At 43.8% G+C, this 19,249-nt stretch overlaps 1 protein-coding gene across 2 annotated transcripts in view; it reads left to right on the top strand.

The window, feature by feature from the left end:
• CPSF2 (cleavage and polyadenylation specific factor 2) overlaps window positions 1-19,249 on the top strand; it is an 806,201-nt gene that overhangs the window by 725,933 nt on the left and 61,019 nt on the right. For both annotated transcript variants that reach the window (XM_044074658.1, XM_044074655.1), the window contains exon 12: window positions 15,391-15,616. In XM_044074658.1, coding sequence (XP_043930593.1) covers window positions 15,391-15,616 — 226 coding nt within the window. The remainder of the gene's footprint in view (window positions 1-15,390; window positions 15,617-19,249) is intronic.

Here is a 19,249-nt window from a genome sequence, read left to right as displayed (position 1 = left end):
GCTGCTGAACAAGTAGGAAAGCATACTTTGCAATGTGGTTTTGATTCTCTAGAGGCCTCTTGCAGGGCTGCTGTTACAGGTTCTGTCATTAGGAGACATGCTTGGTTAAAAGAACAGAATCTGCCCAATCATGTTAAAGCAAAATTATTAGATGCTCCATTACAACATGATACCTTGTTTGGTGTTAAAGCAGAAGAGGTTTTGAAGAAAATGGAGGACAAAGCTAAATCTATGCAAACAGTCAAGGATTTTTTTACAGGTACAGCCTCCCAGATTTTTTTTTTTACTTCAAAGTTTATAGGTTCTATTTTATTTTAGGTTTATTAGTATGTATTTTAATTTACTGACATAACATGCGACCTATTAGACTTTCATCAGACGTACACACGTAGTTTATGTATGTAAATATTTGAAAAGTAGTACGACAGTTTTCTGTGTATATCATATGAAGTAACGTCAAATTTATTGACTATGAGGAACTTTATATTTATATTTAGTCTTTTGCCTTTAAGGTTTTTAATTAACAATTAGTCATTTAGCTGATGACCAATTAAGGTTTCAAATGCAGTAGGTTGGATTGTTAATGTATTCTGAAGAAGTCTTCTTATGAAGCAGACGAAAAGCGCTTCAAAAAACAAAAAATAAATTCTGGTGGTTTAAATTATAACCTGGTGGTTTTTGAATGGTCAACGACCAGGTTTTACAGCATCTACATTAACTTTTGGATTCTCATAGCTGTTTTTCAGTGTTTTGTTTTACAAGCCTCCCAGATTTAGCAGGAACTGGCCTGCAAAGAATTGGTCCTTTCCAGTGCCAGACAGACCACAAAGAGGTAGATACAGACGCCCCAGAGTCAGATCACAGCCCCAAGGCTCAAACAGCCCTAAACAATGGGGTGCTTCAGCCTCCAAAAGCAAAGAAGAAAAATCACAGCCATACAGGAAACAGTCTCAATGACTTTCCCCTGCCAGCACCAAGCACTTATCTTCTGGCAGCTCCCTTGGGGGAGATAACTAGCACTTTTTGCTCAAAATTGGCACATGATCACTCAAGACAAATGGGTCTTAAATATCATATCCCAGGGCTACAGGTTCTATTTTCATACCCTGCCACAGCCAAACGGTATGCCAGACCTGCCACGCAATCAATGGGCAGAGGCACAAAAACAAGTTTCATCCCTCATGGACATGAGGGCCATTCAGCAAGTACCCCAGCAAGAGCAGGGACAAGGATTTTACTCAAGGCTATTCTTGGTGCCCAGAAAGGACAAAACCTGGAGACCAATTCTGGACCTGTCTATCCTGAACACATTCCTGGACATTCCAAAATTCAAAATGTTAACTCTGCAGCAGCTTCTGCCTTTGCTGGGCAAGAAGGCTTGGCTTGTGCCTTTAGACCTAAACGAGGCATACCTGCATGTCCCAATCAGACAATCATGCAGAAGATACCTTAGATTTATAGCTGGCTCAATGCATTACCAATTCTGTGTACTGCCCTATGGCTTATCTACTGCTCCCAGAGTCTTCCTGCCTGGCACCAGTAATTGCTTTTTGCAGACAAAGAGGAATTCAAATATATCCTTACTTGGACGACTGCCTTATTCAAGCAGAGAACAAGGACACTCTACTACAACATCTGGCGTTTGTAAAAACATTACTAGCAGGCCTAGGGTACACAGTAAACGAAAAGAAATCAAGACTCGTACCCTCTGAAGAGATAATATTCCTGGGTGCAAGCTTAAATACAGCTGCCCAGATGGCTTATCTCACGCCAGACAAACATAGACAACTGACTACTCATTTAAAAATGTTGTCAACAAAGACCCAGTTATCTGCAAGAAAAATTCTGCAGGCTTTGGGCTTCATGGCATCCTGCATTCTGCTAATTCCATATGCAAGACTGCATATGAGGAAACTTCAATGGTATCTAAAAAGTGTTTGGACTCAACATTGCCACAGCCTGGAAACAATAATTACCCTCATTCCCTGCCTGCAACAGGAGTTTCGATGGTGGGCAAAAGCCTGCCACCACAACACGGGACAGCCATTCACCTTACCCACAGCCAGGCAGACATTGACAACAGATGCATCAGATTATGCCTGGGGGGGCACATATGGCAGGAAGATGTATTCAGGGCACATGGTCCGCAAGTCAAATGCATCTACATATCAATCAAAAAGAGATACTAGCAGTTCAAAATGCCCTGACAGCCTTCAAGGATCTACTTCATCCAGGACAACTACTGATAAAGAAGGACAATACCACAGTCATGTGGTACATAAACAAGCAAGGGGGCACACATTCCTACCCCCTCTGCAGACTAGCCATGAACTTGTGGGACACAGCATTGACTTACCAAGTACATCTGCAAGCACAATTCCTGCCAGGAAGGATAAATACTCTGGCAGATGAACTAAGCGGAAACCTAATGGATCCCCACGAGTGGAAATTGGATCCACAAGTCTTCAGCATGATAACAAGGAACTGGGGGTGCCCGGACATAGACCTATTTGCCTCCCCTCACAATTGCCAACTACAATGATTCTGCACAAGGACTTATCACAAGCAAGCATGGAAAGTGGATGCTCTTATCTTTCAGCTGGAAAAACCTAACAGTTTATGCCTTTCCTCCTCTGCCTCTCCTCCCCAAGGTACTCCTCAAGGTCAGACAAGAGAAGCCAAAAATTATTCTGATTGCCCCAGACTGGCCCCACCAGCACTGGTACCCAATCCTAAAGAGCTTGTCCCAATGCCCAGCTTGGACACTACTTCAAATTCCTCATTTATTGACTCAACAAGACAGTCAGATACTGCACAGCCAACTCAGGATCCTAAACCTGGCAGCATGGCGAATAATGTAGCCATTCAAGACGCACTTCTTTCTAAAGCAGTTATGGATGTTATTTTGGAGGCCAGGAGGCCTAGCACCAGAAAATCTTATGCAGAAAAATGGAAGAGATTCTGTGCTTGGAACCAGGCACAAGGTATTGACACGAATGTTCCAAATATTCCTCAGATTTTGCAATACTTAACTGAGATGCTGGATAAGGGCCTTTCCTTTTCATCCATTAATATTCATGCCTCTGCCATTTCAGCTCACTACAATACAGAACCACCTATTTTTTCTCATCCATTACTAAGGCAGTACCTCAGAGGGGCCAAAAACATAAGACCCCCAAGGTGAGCACCAATACCTGCATGGGACCTCAACTATATCTTGGAAAAACGTACACTGCCTCCCTTTGAGTCAGCTTCTGCAGCTGATATAAAATTCTTATCCTGGAAAACAGCTCTGCTCCTAGCAATAACCTCCGCTAGACGAGTCTCAGAGTTACAGGCACTCATGGCTGTGGAACCTTTCATCATTTTCCATCCTGACAGGGTTTCTCTGAGGACAAACCCTACATATATGCCTAAGGTAGTGACCAGTGTGGCCCTTAACCAAACAATACATTTGCCTACCTTTTACCCGAACCCACAGAATAAGGGTGAGAGACTTCTGCATTCTTTGGACATTCACAGACAGCTACGTTTCTACTTGGACAGAACCAAAGCTTTCAGAAAGACTGAACAGCTTCTAGTAGCATATGCTGCAGGATCACAAGGAAAGCCTATCTCAAAGCAGACTATTTCCAAGTGGATAGGCCACTGCATTCGTTTCTGCTATTCACAGCATGGCAAATCAGTGCCTAAGGGCATTAGGCCACATTCCACCAGAGCAGCAGCCACTTCAGCAGCCTTCCTCAGAGGGGTACCAACCAAAGACATCTTAGAGGCTGCAACTTGGAGTTCAGTGCATACTTTTACAAAGCACTACCACTTACCTCTCTATTCTAAATCCAGGGCAGGCTTTGCCACTGCAGTTCTGCAGGGCCTGATAGCCTCTCCTAATCCTATTTAGCTCTAGCCTCTCCTAATCCTATTTAGCTCTAGCCTCCCAACCATAGCTTTGGGATTCAACCCAATTGTAATGACTGCAACAGTGAAACACGATGAACATAGTACAGTTGTGTACCTACCATAAATGTAGATGTTCGAGTGTATTCACTGTTACAGTCTAGGTTACCCTCCCTCCATCCCCCTTTTCCTTGCTGGAACTTATCTGTACTTCTCTATTCTATGCAACCTATGTGGTGTATTTGCTTGTAGATGAAAGAAAAGTTGTTTTTTGGTTATGCATGCTTTTTGGCTTTAGTGAGCGTACCATTTTAGGGGCAGCTGACATCTGGGGCAAGAAAAACTGAAGAAAATGGTGTTGGCTGCATCTTTTATACCCCTGGCGCACTGACGTCAGGGAGGAGGCGACAGCAACCGACACCAGACCTAGACTTTGGAACTCAGGCCGACTGTGGGTAACCTGCCAGCAGGATAACCCAATTGTAATGACTGCAACAGTGAATACTCTCAAACATCTACATTTATGGTAGGTACACAACTGTACTTTTTCTGTTCACCTTTTCTTGCTAATTTTATTTCAGGTTCTCAAAATAAATGTCTTCTTTGCTGGCATCCCAACAGTGTACTTACTAGCCAGTAACTGAATTCTACTCAAGCTGACAGAATTGCTAGCTCTAATTTCTTAGTATCTTATTTCACACTTCCTTGCTTCCCCCCACCTCCCATTGTCTTCATTTCCCTGCTATAGAGCCAAGAATTGACCTGTCTAGTCCTCCCTTTCCTCACAGTTTTGACCCTTATACTTGTCAGTACTTCAGAGATTGATATCTTATTACCCAAGCCCATGGAAAATATCACCTTCCTGCTGCTCCTGATTACTGACTCTGCTAGGTCATTGTGAACTGTTGTGTGTTTGTCACACTCCTTTCTCACCAACTTGTTCAGTCTTAGGATAGTCCTGGCAAAGGTTATGTCTAAGACTGTGTCCATTTTCACCCGAATTTTTTTCCTCCTACCACCCACATCACACCTTAGTGGTCAAATTCCCTACCACTAGCATGTCTGTGCTCAATATAGGCTTTGTCTGTTGCCTGATTCCCTCTACTGCTAATTCTGTTTATTTTCTATGTCTGACTCCCTTCTTCCTCCCTTTTGGCTCAGTGCCCCTTGTTGTTTGCTTCCCTCCAGTTCACCTCCTGTCCACTACTGGACTTGCCTCCTATTAGTCACATGTGACCATTGCCTGCTGCTATCCATCCACTTTCACTTCCTCCTCCTTTTTCTCCTATGATCTGGCTGCTTATCCATTCTCCTTCACGTCTTTTTCTCTTGTCTGCTGCTGCCCCACTTGCCCGTAGTCCTCTGTATACCTCTGGTATGTGCTAGACAGGAGAATAAATATCAAGCTGCTAGATGATATGGAAGAAAAAGAGAATGGCCTCCGCAGAAGAAAGGAACGCGGAGCAAGTTCCAAAACTACATGTGCTGGTAGAAGATGAATGGGATGGGAGAGAGCTGCTTTTAAAGACACTGTGGACCAACCCCATCCAGTACATCAGTGAGTGATAACTAGCTAAATAAAACAATAAGATGGTAAAACCTTAATACCGACAGCATAGCTCATACTGTGAGATCACACCTGTAGTTCTAGCAGCGTGGGGCTACCTTGTCCCATTCAAGATGATAGCACTTGAAAGGCAGACCACACACAGTGCTTTTGACTTGCTCTAACTTAATCACAGTGCTGACTTTGTGGTATTCAGTGATATGATAAGGCACATTAAATTTGAAAACATAGGAACAATACTAGACAAGCAGTACTAGGAACAGTAAGATTTCTAGCCATATACACCTTTAAACAGACACACTTAAAAGTTCTTGCCACCATTTACAAGCATTTAATCATGCCCACTTCCCAAATCAGGCAGGGTCGTGCATGATAACCACAGTGTAAATATGTGTCTTCCCATCCAAACATCAATAATAATCTTAAAGGTAGATAGTACAGTACATTGCTTGACCTGTAATGTTAACTTATTCCATAAGCTGGGAATACCTTCAGTCAGGAACCTGTTCCTCCACAGAATCTTGTTTATTTATGTATTGATATAGACTTGTGTCCCTAGAAAAATATTTATTACCTGGGTATAGTTAAGTAACTTGCTCAGAGTGACATAAATAAGCAAATGGAAGTTGTAGAAATCAAACCCAGGACTGCTACATGGCCTAACAGTACATAATCATAAACCTCAGAAAATTACTTCAGCTGAGTAAGAAATGCAAAAATCTGTTTTTCTTGCTCAAGTGCAGAGATTTTTTCACATTTAATATTCCTTCTATCTCACACCTGTCGGCACATATGATCCAAACTGCTGACAGTCAGAAATACCTTGCTGTTATTTATCTGCCAGTAGGCACTAGTGGGCTAAGACAAAAGCTGTTCTAGTTGGACAGCTCCCAGAATTAGAGTTAAATATGCCAGCATCTAGGATAGAAAGAAAGAAAGATACAGATAAAATGGCTTCATATATGAAATTTATGAATATAGTTGAAGGCCACAACTGACCATGCAGAAGTAGGGTTCAATGCTGGTGCTAAAGTAAAGGAACCAGATGTTCTTCGTCTTCCATTGCTGCAGTCCTTACTATTGGGTATAGTCCGCATCCAGTCGGCCCGAATACCAGAGTATAAGGCTGACGTCGGTCAGGGCGCATTAGACTGACGTCAGTACGTCAGGGTACTAATGCGCATGACCGGCGTCATATCCTCAGTCTTTTTTGCCGCGTGATCCGATGCAGAAGCAGTTTTGCGAGTGCAGGTTGGCGTTCTGAAATATTTCCGAAACCGGAGTTTCAGACCGAATCAGAGTTGGCTAAGTACCCCGTTGGGGAATATTTTGGTTTTTTCTTGCCTCAGTTTTTAACCGGATGTCAGAAAAAGTGAATAACTGTATTTCTTGTGGGAAACAAATACCTCATAGGGATTACCATACATTATGTATACCTTGTTTAGGGCCTGAGCACGGCGTTGTTGGTTGCCGCTCTTGTGCTAGGTTTAACAAACGCACTATTAAGAGGAGGTTAGACTGTGCCAGATTAGTGTTTGGGAAGCGTTGCAATTATAAAATGCCGTCGGATGCTCCGGCGCCCGCTTCATCCAAGAAGCGCAAGGACAAACAGCGAAGCCTAGGGTTGATGAACCGGCAGTCCCAGACGCCGGTTCTTTAGATGGCTCAGTGGAGCCAGAGGTTTTGCCAGGAGTTTCTATAGAGTCTCAGGCAGAAACTTTACTGTTACAGGATGTACCCTCTCAGGAGGCAGGCCAGGCTGAGGGGCTTCTCAGGTAACTATTCTTCCCTCTCTTCCCAAAGTAGTTAGAGCCTCTCCTTCTGTTGCCAAAACTTCTTTTAGAGGTAGGCCAACTTCAGCTTCAGTAGGGGCTTCTCCTAGCCTTCGGGTTCTGTACCTAAGAAACATATGCTTAAAATGGCAGAAGATTTGATTACTATGATTAGAGGTTCTATGGGCCCTCCTGATAAGAGGCCTAGAGTGGAACCAGAGTTTGACAGTTTTGAACAGGGTTCAGGGGCTTCTGAATCTTCTGCGGAAGATTTGCAGGTGTATCCTCATTATTCTGATTCTGATGTGGATGATGCCACTCCTTCGGCTTCTCCTCCTGAGGATTTTTCATTTTCAGAGACTCTGCATTCCATGAGGGAGCACTTTAAATGGGAAGGCCAGGATTACTCTGATTCCAGGAAGAGGCTTAGGGAATTCTTGTTTTGTACCCCAGCATAGGCCCTTAGCTATACCTCCTGTGTTGAATGTGGTGGAAGATGTTTTGCAGAGGCTTCCCTGAACCCTGATTCTTTGCCTCCTGCTCCTGTTAAACCTGATAGGTACTATAGGGTGCCCAAGCTCATAAGTATTTGTTTAAGAGTCCTAGGGCGACCCAGAAACTGTTTCTCAGGGGCCTAAAGGTGTTAAGGCCTCTGTGGTTAAAAATCCTGTTCCCACTGACAAAGAGGCAAGGGCGTTAGATAGGTGGGGTAAGAAAGTGTATACTTCTTCCACTCTAGCCATGAGAGCGTTGAATTGTCAGTTTCACATGCTGAAATATCAAAATTATCTCCTTTCACAATTGAAATCTAAGGTGGATGCTTTGGCGGAAGGTATTGATTGTAAAGACTTGCTGGATTTAGTTTATGTGTCTGACCAAGTGGGCAAGCATTCTTTGCAATGTGGTTTTGATGCTGTGCAGGCCTCCTCGAGGGTGGCTGCCACTAGTTCTGTTCTTCGCAGGCATGCCTGGTTGAGGGATCAAAATTTGGCTGAGCATGTTAAGACAAGGATTTTGGATGCTCCTTTACAGTCTGATGTGTTGTTTGGTTCTCCTGTGGAAGCAGTTTTAAAGAAAATGGAGGACAAAGCTAAGTCTATGCAAACTGTTAAAGATTTTTGCAGGTACAGCCACGAAGTTTAGTAGAAATTGGCCTGCTAAGGGGTGGACATGTCCTGCTTATGATTCCCAGTCTAGGGGTAGGTCTAGGCGTGGTAGGGGCAGGGCTCAAGGTTCTTTTAGGCCTAGAACAGGGAGTTCACCTGCTCAGACTTCTGGTGAGGGCGGGGTCAGTCCTTTCGTAAACAGACCCAATGACCTGCCTTTTCAACTGCCAGTAGATTCTCGTCTGGCAGCTCCTTTGGAAGGACAACTGTCTCTTTTCAAAGGAAATTGGGATTTAATTACTCAAGACAGATGGGTGTTGGACATCATTCTACCAGTCCCTGTGTCAGAAAGGGGCCTAGGATTTTATTCTCGCATGTTCCTAGTACCAGAGAAGGGGAACACGTGGAGACTGCTTTTGGATTTATCTCTCCTCAACACTTATCTGGACATTCCCAAGTTCAAGATGTTGACGTTACAACAGCTTTTACCCCTGCTGGGCAAAGATCACTGGATGGTAACTTTAGATCTCAAGGAAGCTTACCTTCATGTGCATATCAGGCTAAGTTACAGGAAGTATCTGCGGTTTCAAGCTGGAGATTCTCATTATCAGCTCTCTGCATTGCCCTTTGGCTTATCTACTGCCCAGAGTATTCACAAAGGTTCTGGCTCCAGTGATAGCTTACTTCAGGCTACAAGGACTTCAAATCTATCCTTATTTAGACGACTGCCTGATTCTGGCTCAAGAAAAGGAAGACCTTCTACAGCATCTGGAATGTCTTATAGCAGTGCTAAGATGCCTAGGGTATTCTGTGAACGAAATAAAGTCCAGTCTAGTACCCTCTCAAGACATGTGCTTTCTGGGTGTGAGACTGAATACAGCAGCCCAGATGGCCTTTTTAACCCCGGACAAACAAAAGAGTCTGTCACTTTACTTCCATCAACTATCTCATCAGTCCGTGCTGACTGCAGAGACAGTCCTTCAAGCATTAGGGTTCATGGCATCTTGTATTCTGGTGCTTCCCAATGCCAAACTGCATATGAGGAAGTTACAATGGTATCTCAAAAATGTATGGACACAGCACTGCCAGGATTTAGACACTGTCATTCAAATAATACCTTGCCTTCAAAGAGTATTTTTGTGGTGGGCTCAGGAATGTCACCTAAACAAGGGACTCTCTGTGACCCGGCCAGAGGCGAGTCAGATTTTACCGACAGATGCCTCGGACGTTGCTTGGGGAGCTCATCTAAATGTAAAGTGGATACAAGACAAGTGGCCTGCCAGACTACAGCATCTACATATCAACATACAGGAGATGTTAGCAGTCCAGTTCGCATTGCTGGCTTTCAAGGAGTTACTTCTTCCAGGGCAGGTGTTGATTCTAACAGACAACACAACTGTCATGTGGTACTTCAACAAACAAGGGGGAACACATTCTTATCCTCTATGCAGGCATGCAATGATTTTATGGGAGACTGCGCTACGCCTGCACCTAACTCTTCAGGCAAGGTTTCTGCCAGGAGCACAGAACTCCTTAGCAGATGTGTTAAGCAGACAAATCATGGATCCCCACAAGTGGAAACTGGATCTTCATGTATTTCAGAAATTGACAGTGTCATGGGGAACTCCAGACATAGATCTGTTCGCTTCTCCACTAAACCACCAGCTGCCACAGTTTTGCACAAAGGGGTTTCATCACACAGCTTGGAAAGTGGATGCTCTGTCTTTCAGTTGGACAAACCTTCATCTGTATGCCTTTCCACCTCTGCCTCTTCTTCCAAAGGTACTGTTAAAGGTCAGACAGGACAGGCCAAGGATGATTTTGATAGCTCCAGATTGGCCTCGGCAACACTGGTACCCTCTACTACGGAGTCTGGTAAAGAAGCCTCCATGGCCTTAACCTTTGACTCCGCATCTGTTATCCCAGCAGGACGGTCATCTGCTCAATGTCAAGCTTCACTCTCTTCCTCTGACAGCCTGGCATATTCTGTGTTGAAACACAGCAGGTCTCAACTTCCTCAACAAGTTTTAAATGTGATTATGGAAGCTAGAAGACCTAGTACAAGGAAAGTGTACGCAGCAAAATGGAAAAGATTTTTATTTTGGAGTAAAGCAAAGAATTTGGAGATTTCTGAGCCTAATTTGAGTATGGCTCTTCAATATCTTACTGAGTTACTGGACAAGGGTCTGTCCTTCTCTTCCATTAAGATTCATGCTGCAGCGATCTCAGCTCACTATGATTGTGACCCACCATTGTTTTCGCATCCTTTGTTCAAGCAGTTTCTTAGAGGGGCTAGGAATATAAGACCCCCGTGAGCTCCTACTCCTGCTTGGGATCTCAATTTTGTGTTGGAAAAACTTACTCTACAACCTTTTGAGCCTGCGGCTACTGCTGAATTGAAATATTTGTCATGGAAGACTGCTTGTTTGTTGTCTATTACTTCTCCAAAAAGCGTGTCTCAGTTGCAGGCCCTTATGGCAGTCGAGCCCTTTTGTTTTTCCATAAGGATAGGGTATCATTACGTACTAATCCTTCCTTTATGCCTAAGGTGGTTTCTAGTGTGGCTTTAAACCAAACTATTCATTTGCCTACCTTTTATGCAGACCCCCAAAATAAAGGGGAAAAGATTTTGCATACTTTAGATGTACACAGGCAATTGCGTTATTACTTAAGCAGGACTAAGGATTTTAGGCAGTCTCAGCAGTTGTTTGTTTCTTTTGCTTTGAGTTCGCAGGGCAAGCCTGTGTCAAAACAAACTATTTCTAGGTGGATTGGCTTTTGCATTGCATTTTGTTATTCCCATCATGGCAAGGAGGTTCCAGCTGGGATTAGGCCTCATTCCACTAGGGCTACTTCCACTTCAACAGCATTTCTACCGGGTGGCAACTAAGGATATTTTGGAAGCAGCTACTTGGAGTTCAGTGCATACTTTCTCTAAGCATTATCACCTTCCTATCTACTCTAAGTCTAGGGCTGGTTTTGCCACAGCTGTTTTGCAAGGCATGTTGTCAGCTCCTGCTTCTTTATGATTTGCCAGCCTCCCTTACCTCTGCTTTGGGATTCTACCCAATAGTAAGGACTGCAGCAATGGAAGGCGAAGAACATAGTACAGTTTTGTACCTACCATAAATGTAGATGTTCGAGGATTCCATTGCTGCAGTCCAATTTACCCTCCCTCCTTCCCCTCTGTGTTTAGGGGTGGTTGTGTAGGTGATTTACCTGCTTATATTTTTGTATATATTGTTCATGTTTTGGTGCAGGTATTTTGGGCCTTGTCTTTTTAGGGTCTTCTGACATCTGGGGCAAGAAAAGACTGAGGATATGATGCCGGTCATGCGCATTAGTACCCTGACGTACTGACGTCAGTCTAATGCGCCCTGACCGACGTCAGCCTTATACTCTGGTATTCGGGCCGACTGGATGCGGACTATACCCAATAGTAAGGACTGCAGCAATGGAATCCTCGAACATCTACATTTATGGTAGGTACAAAACTGTACTTTTCTCATATGTGATGTAGCAGGAAAGCAGATTACAAAGAGTGGGGGAATTTTGTAGTAAAGGTCATGGGTGCCTGAAGATATCTAAAATGAATAAATGAGCATTGAGAGAATAAAAGGAGGTATATGTGAGCCATGGAAGTTACTAGGCAGAAGAGGCAAGGCCAAGAAGGAGGAAGGCAGTATATTTTCATAAGGAAGGCAAGGACATAAGGAAAAATAAAAGGTTTTCGCAGGATAAAAGGTAGGCAAGAATATGAGGAAGTTGGAAAAAAAGGTTAAAAGATCCAGTCACAGAATGAAATGGAGCTGGCAGAAAGGGGAATACAAGGAATTCAAGAACGAGAGAGAGATCTGGTTTCTTCAGCTTTGTTCTCTTAACAGAAAATAGAAGATCTCTAGTATGTGAAGAATGAGAGAAGAAAAGGACTGATTAACCCAGAATAGTGAAAGGGTCACAGTCTTCAGGGAAAGACAGTATGCAAAGACGGGATATTTTAACCCAAGTTCTTAAATATTAGTATCTTCCCTGATGGTGTTTACTTGATTTCTGGTTAGTGGAAAGATTTTGAAGTGCTGGAAAATTGCTACACTAGTGCCAAACCATAAAAGGTAAACCACAAGCAACTTGTAGAATAGCAGACAGTTAAGTCTGACTTGTATAGGAGGGAGCTAAGAATACAGCATCCATGGGACCAGATGACATCCCAGGCTGTGTACTACATGAACTACAAAATTAACTGGCACCTCACCTAAGTGTCATGTTTAATCATAGCCAAACCTCAGGCTTCATGCCCACTGAGTGGCACACATCTACAGTTATCCAACCCCACAAGGGGGGATCCACCATCCCATCAGTCTGACGAGCCTGATCTGCAAGGGCATGGAACGCATTATCGTGGAACTTATAAACAAAGACATTGGTGACCTTTAAACACTGGACCCCACCCAGTTTGGGTTTGTGAAGGGCCGATCTTGTCTCCTGAACCTGATTGACTTATTCAAATCAGTCTCCAGAGCTGTGGACGAGGGTAAGGCGGTTTACACAGCCTATCTGGACCTCGCCAAGGCCTTGGACACCATCCCCCACTTTGGAATCCTAGATAAACTTACTAAGCTCGGCATAAATCCCTACGTCACTCGATGGGTTACCAACTGGATTACTGATAGAACCCAGACTGTAAAAGTAGCCAACTCCAAATCCAGCTCCAGAAGTGACAAGTGGAGTACCTCAGGGTTCAGTCCTGGGACCACTATTGTTTGGCATCTTCTTCTCTGAAGTACATGCCAACACTAAGGGACTCTGGCTAACAATTTCTACAAAAGGGCCTTACAGAAACAGATGCTTGGTAGAGCCATGGGCTCAAGCTTAATGCCAAGAAATGTATAGTTATCACCTTTGGGGAAAAAGCATGTACCCATGAATTGCCACATAGGTGGCAGTACACTAAACAACGAAAGTGTGATGACAGACTTAGAGACACAGGTAGACAGTGGTCTCACCTTCTATAACCACATCGCCACAACAGTCAGGAAATCCTTCTATGTGGCACATCATCACTAAGGGCTTTTCATCCAGAAAAAAGGAGGTCATTGTCCCACTGTACTCATCCCTCATTAGATCCATTATAGAGTACAATGCCCCATTTGGTATGTACCTCACAAGACATCTGCAACAGCTGGAAAGGCTGCAGAAATACCTCACTAAAAGAATCACAGGCCTAAAGCAGATGCCCTATACTGACCATCTAAAAAAACTCCAGCTAAACTCTGTGGCATATTCATCTACTCAGAGGTGATCTCTGCTTAACATACAAGGCCATGTCAAACCCTGAGCTGTTGGACATGGTCAACTTAAAGAAATCCTAATCAGTCAGAGCCACACGCTCCAGGGATCTAAACCTTGTCATCACAATGAACAAAACTTGCTGGAGGGATAGGTTCCTGACCCAGAGACTCCCCATACTCTGGAATAGACTGCCCATACATGTCAAGCAGAGCGCCTCCTTGGCCTTCTTCAAAAGGAACCTTGATGATTGGATGGGAGATAGGAAATTCACCCCGGGGATCACGTCAGTCGCCCTGCTAGACAGGGGTCCAGGGAAGTAAATACTGTGGGAAGAAATATCCAGGGAATTGTTATGGCTAGGCTTGTATAGGCCCTAGGGCCGATAGCCTAGTACTAACCTATGAATCTATGAGGGGAAGGTCATTTACAGGATATTGAAATAAATGCTTGTGAACTTTCTGTAAGGCAGGGAACTGTATGACAGTGTAACTCAGATTCTTGGCTAAAATGCCCTGCTTTAGCTGCATCTAATCCATTTCTGTATCTAATCCATTTCTTATTTGTTTGACTGGTATCTTGTAGTGATGGAGCATGAACATCTGCTAAATATTACCTTCCTGAAGTTTAGTTAAACCTTCAATTCTTTATCCCATCTGAGGCTTGTAAATGAACTAAATGGGGTTAGAGCTGGGAGAGAAAATGTTCATGCAGGTGGAAATTTGGCTGAAGGGCATATATGAACAGTGATGGTGAGGGAGACACTATAAAAATGGATGTAAAAAAAGTGCCCCACAGAGGTTTGTTTTGGGACCTTTGCTCTTCACTGTGATCAAACGTAGTATGGAGAACAGGATAAAGCTCATGATGCAAATATTGGAATAGTCATTGTACATAAGGGATGAAGAACTTTGAGTGGGCTGGGTAGGTAAACCCAGTATAGAAAAATGCAAGGTGTTACAAGTGGGGAGTTAACCCATAGAGATGATACAACATTGGAGGAAGCCTGCACAAATCAGCTTGGCAAGAAAAAAAAAACAGTTGCAAAAACAAGAAAGAATCAGTAGCTTCCAAGCAAGAGTGCTGCAAATAAGTCAGATTATCGTGTGGTGTTCAGAGGGATATACATGCTGGAGAGTAGGAGTTTATGCTCCCATTCTGCTGATTGCTCTTCAGACTGCATAGCTTTCCCATTTTTTGGTGGTCATATAGGGAGAAAAAGTGCTGTTAGAAAGCGTGCATAGGAAGATCTACTGAGATGGTCAAGGTGATGGGACAGCAAGATCTGTGGGGAAAGGCTGGAAGAGCTAGGCCTCTTCTTTGTTGGTTACAGGAGAGAAATTAGAAGACATGATCTGGTACATATAATAATCAGGCCGAACCTTTGAATGAACTGAGCTAGAAAGCTTTTAGAGGTGGTAGGAGAGGATCAGAATAAGAGGAAAAATTCCTTTATTCACTGAGAGGGCAGCTGGCAACTGGAATAAGATTCCAGTCTATGTGGTACAGAGCGGGATTACTTTTTCAGAAGTACTTAGGATGGATGGAAGAAAGAGAGAGGAGGAAAGAGATGGGACATCTGCAGCTTCTAACTAGAACCATTTGGTAGACCAGGTAGAAGTTCAGTCTTCTGTTAGCTTATATATGCATGCTTTGTAAGGCAAAGATTAGATGATTGCATCATGTATAATTCTGCTGGATTGCTTTGAGTAAAGTAATTCTGAGTGAATACTTAATGCTATTTCTGTATCTCTAATAACAGAGCCAGAGTGACGTATATTGACTATGAGGGGCGTTCAGATGGTGACTCTGTCAAAAAGATCATTAACCAGATGAAGCCTCGGCAGCTTGTAATTGTACATGGACCCCCTGAAGCCAGCTATGACTTGGCAGAGGCTTGTAGAGCTTTTGGTGGAAAAGAAATCAAAGTTTACACTCCAAAGTTGCTTGAAACCATAGATGCTACCAGCGAGACGCATATCTATCAGGTAGGTCACCAGAACACTTTCTAACTTTATAGTCAAATTTAAGTGTTTAGAATTAATACAGTAACTGCATACTTTTTTGCCACTTTGCCAGAGAGTAGTTTGGAGAACAAATTGTGAAGCTGCCAATATGAATGAAAGAATTAAACCATGCAATTTTAGAGTTTCTGTACATTTCAGTAATATTTCATCTGATGTTGTCAGTTTTCATTTAATCCTAGACCTGTGGGTCCGATTTCGAGCATTGGAACTGACTCTGCCATTACTTACAGTTTGCGAAGACCAAAAACTCTGGAGCTATACCCTTATCCATAATGCTCCTCTCCCATTTACCTGAGATCTCATTTGACACTTTTGTAGATAGACTTGTTCACCAACTATTCTTGAGTGAATTCAGTCTTTAGTGTTTTTTCTCTGGTAAACCATTTTTACTTACTTGATCTGAAGTTGTTTTCATTTGCTCTTCAACCTGTGGGATTCGGCCATATACTCCAGCATTGGATCCAACATCCAAGCTCCTCCCCTAATCATAATGCCCTGCTCTCCCTTCTCCACTCAGATCTCATTTGCCGCTCATTCCAAACAACACTGGTCTCGTTACTCCAAACTCCTCAACAGAATTTTTGGATGCTCTTCGTGCATACAGCTGCAGTCATCACACTTGGAGATGTTCTTCATTCCACATTGCTGCAGTCCTAACTATTGGGTAGTCCGCTGTCCAGTCGGCCCGAATACCAAAGTATATGGCTGACGTCGGTCAGGGCGCATTAGACTGACGTCAGTACGTCAGGGTACTAATGCGCATGACCGACGTCATATCCTCGGTCTTTTTTGCTGCATGGTCCGATGCAGAAGCAATTTTGCGAGTGCAGGTTGGCGTTCTGAAAGTTTCTGAAGTCAGAGTTTCAGACCGAATCAAAGTTGGCTAAGTACCCCGTTGGGGAATATTTTGGTTTTTTCTTGCCTCAGTATTTAACCGGATGTCAGAAAAAGTGAATAACTGTATTTCTTGTGGGAAACAGATACCTCATAGGGATTACCATACTTTGTGTATACCTTGTTTAGGGCCTGAGCACGACGTTGTTGGATGCCGCTCTTGTGCTAGATTTAACAAACGCACTATTAAGAGAAGGTTAGACTGTGCCAGGTTAGTGTTTGGGGAGCGTTGTAATTATAAAATGCCGTCGGATGCTCCGAGGCCGGCTTCGACTAAAAGCGAAAGATAAAGCAGCAAAGCCTAGGGTGGAGGAACCGACAGTCCCAGGCGTCGGTTCTTTGGAAGGCTCAGTGGAGCCGGAGGTTTTGCCAGGTGTCTCTTTGGAGTCTCAGGAGAGACTTTACTGTTACAGGATGTGTCCTCTCAGGAAGTAGGCCAGGCTGAGGGGCTTCTCAGGTGGCTGTTCTTCCCTCTCTTCCTAAGGTGGTTAGAGCCTCCCCTTCAGTTTCCAAGGCTTCTTTGAGGGCAGGCCAAGTTTAGCTTCTGTGGGGTTTCTCCTAGTGCTTCAGGATCTTTGCCTAAGAAACATATGCTTAAAATGGCAGAGGATTTGATTACTATGATTAGGGGTTCTATGCCCCTCCTGATAAGAGGCCTAGGGTGGAACCTGAGTTTGAGAGTTTTGAGCAATGCTCGAGGCTTGAGTCTTCGGCTGAAGACTTGCAGGAGTACCCTCCTTATTCTGATTCTGATGTGGATGATTCTACTCCTTCTGCTTCTCCTCCTGAGGATTTTTCATTTTCAGAGACTCTGCATTCCATGAGGGAGCATTTTAAATGGGAAGGTCAAGATTTCTCTGATTCCAGGAAAAGGCTTAGGGAATTCTTGTTTTACCCCAGCATAGGCCTTTAGCTATACCTCCTGTTTTGAATGTGGTGGAAGATGTGTTTGCAGAGGCTTCCCTGAATCCTGATTCTTTGCCTCCTGCCCCAGTTAAACCGGATAGGTATTATAGGGTGCCTGAAGCTCATAAGTATCTTTTAAGAGTCCTAGGGCAGACCCAGAAACTGTCTCTCAGGGGCCTAAAGGTGTGAAGGCCTCAGTTGTTAAAAATCCTGTCCCTCCTGATAAAGAGGCAAGGGCTTTGGATAGATGGGGAAAGAAAGTGTATACTTCTTCCACTTTAGCCATGAGGGCGTTGAATTGTCAGTTTCACATGTTAAAATATCAGAATTATCTTCTTTCACAGTTGAAATCTAAGGTGGATGCTCTGGCTGAAGGTATTGAGTGTAAAGAGTTGCAGGATTTAGTTCATGTGTCTGAACAGGTGGGTAAACATTCCTTGCAGTGTGGTTTTGATGCTGTGCAGGCCTCCTCCAGGGTGGCTGCCACTGGTTCTGTTCTTCGTAGGCACGCCTGGCTGAGAGATCAGAATTTAGCTGAGCATGTTAAGACAAGGATTTTGGATGCTCCTTTACAGTCTGATGTGTTGTTTGGTTCGCCTGTGGAAGCAGTTTTGAAGAAAATGGAGGACAAGGCTAAGTCTATGCAAACTGTTAAAGATTTTTTGCACGTGCAGCCTCCGAAGTTTAGTAGAAAGTGGCCTACTAAGGGATGGACTTATCCTGCTTATGATTCCCAGTCTAGGGGTAGGTCTAGACGTGGTAGGGGCAGAGCTCAGGGTTCTTTTAGGCCTAGGACAGGGAGTTCCCCTGCTCAGACTTCTGGTGAGGGCAGGGGTCAGTCCTTTCGTAAGCAGACCCAATGACCTGCCTTTTCAGCTGCCAGTACGTTCTTGCCTGGCAGCACCTTTGGGAGGAAGGCTGTCTCTTTTCAAAGGAAATTGGGATTTAATTACCCAAGACAGATGGGTTCTGGATATTATTCACCACGGTTACAGGTTTTATTTCCATACCTTGCCTCCTTTCAAAGGCATGCCAGACATTCCTCCTCTTCAAAGAACAGAGGCTCACAAGCAAATTTCTCTGTTGCTCCAAATAGGGGCCATTCAGTCAGTTCCTGTGCCGGAAAGGGGCCTAGGATTTTATTCTCGCCTGTTCCTAGTACCAAAGAAGGGGAACACGTGGAGACCAATTCTGGATTTATCTATCCTCAACACTTATCTGGACATTCCCAAGTTCAAAATGTTGGCGTTACAACAGCTTTTACCTCTGCTGGGCAAAGATCACTGGATGGTAACTTTAGATCTCAAGGAAGCTTACCTTCATGTGCCAATAAGACTAAGTTGCAGGAAGTATCTGCGTTTTCGAGCTGGAAATTCTCATTATCAGTTCTCTGCATTGCCCTTTGGCTTATCTACTGCGCCCAGAGTATTCACAAAGGTTCTGGCTCCAGTGATAGCTTACTTCAGGCTAAAAGGAATCCAAATCTATCCTTACTTGGACGACTGCCTGATTCTGGCTCAAGAAAAAGAAGATCTTCTACAGCATCTGGAATATGTCATAGCAGTGCTAAGATGCCTAGGGTATTCTGTGAACGAAATAAAGTCCAGTCTAGTACCCTCTCAAGACATGTGCTTTCTGGGTGTGAGACTGAATACAGCAGCCCAGATGGCCTTTTTAACCCCGGACAAACAAAAGAATCTTTCCAGTTACTTCCATCATCTATCTCTTCAGTCCGGGCTGACTGCAAGGACAGTCCTTCAAGCCTTAGGGTTCATGGCATCTTGTATTCTGGTG

Source organism: Protopterus annectens, chromosome 6.part0 (assembly GCF_019279795.1).
Source record: "Protopterus annectens isolate FY-2018-M chromosome 6.part0, PAN1.0, whole genome shotgun sequence".
Classification (NCBI taxonomy): Eukaryota; Metazoa; Chordata; order Ceratodontiformes; family Protopteridae; genus Protopterus; species Protopterus annectens.
The sequence above is the reverse complement of the archived record's forward strand: the minus strand, read 5'-3'. Positions and strand labels throughout refer to the sequence as shown.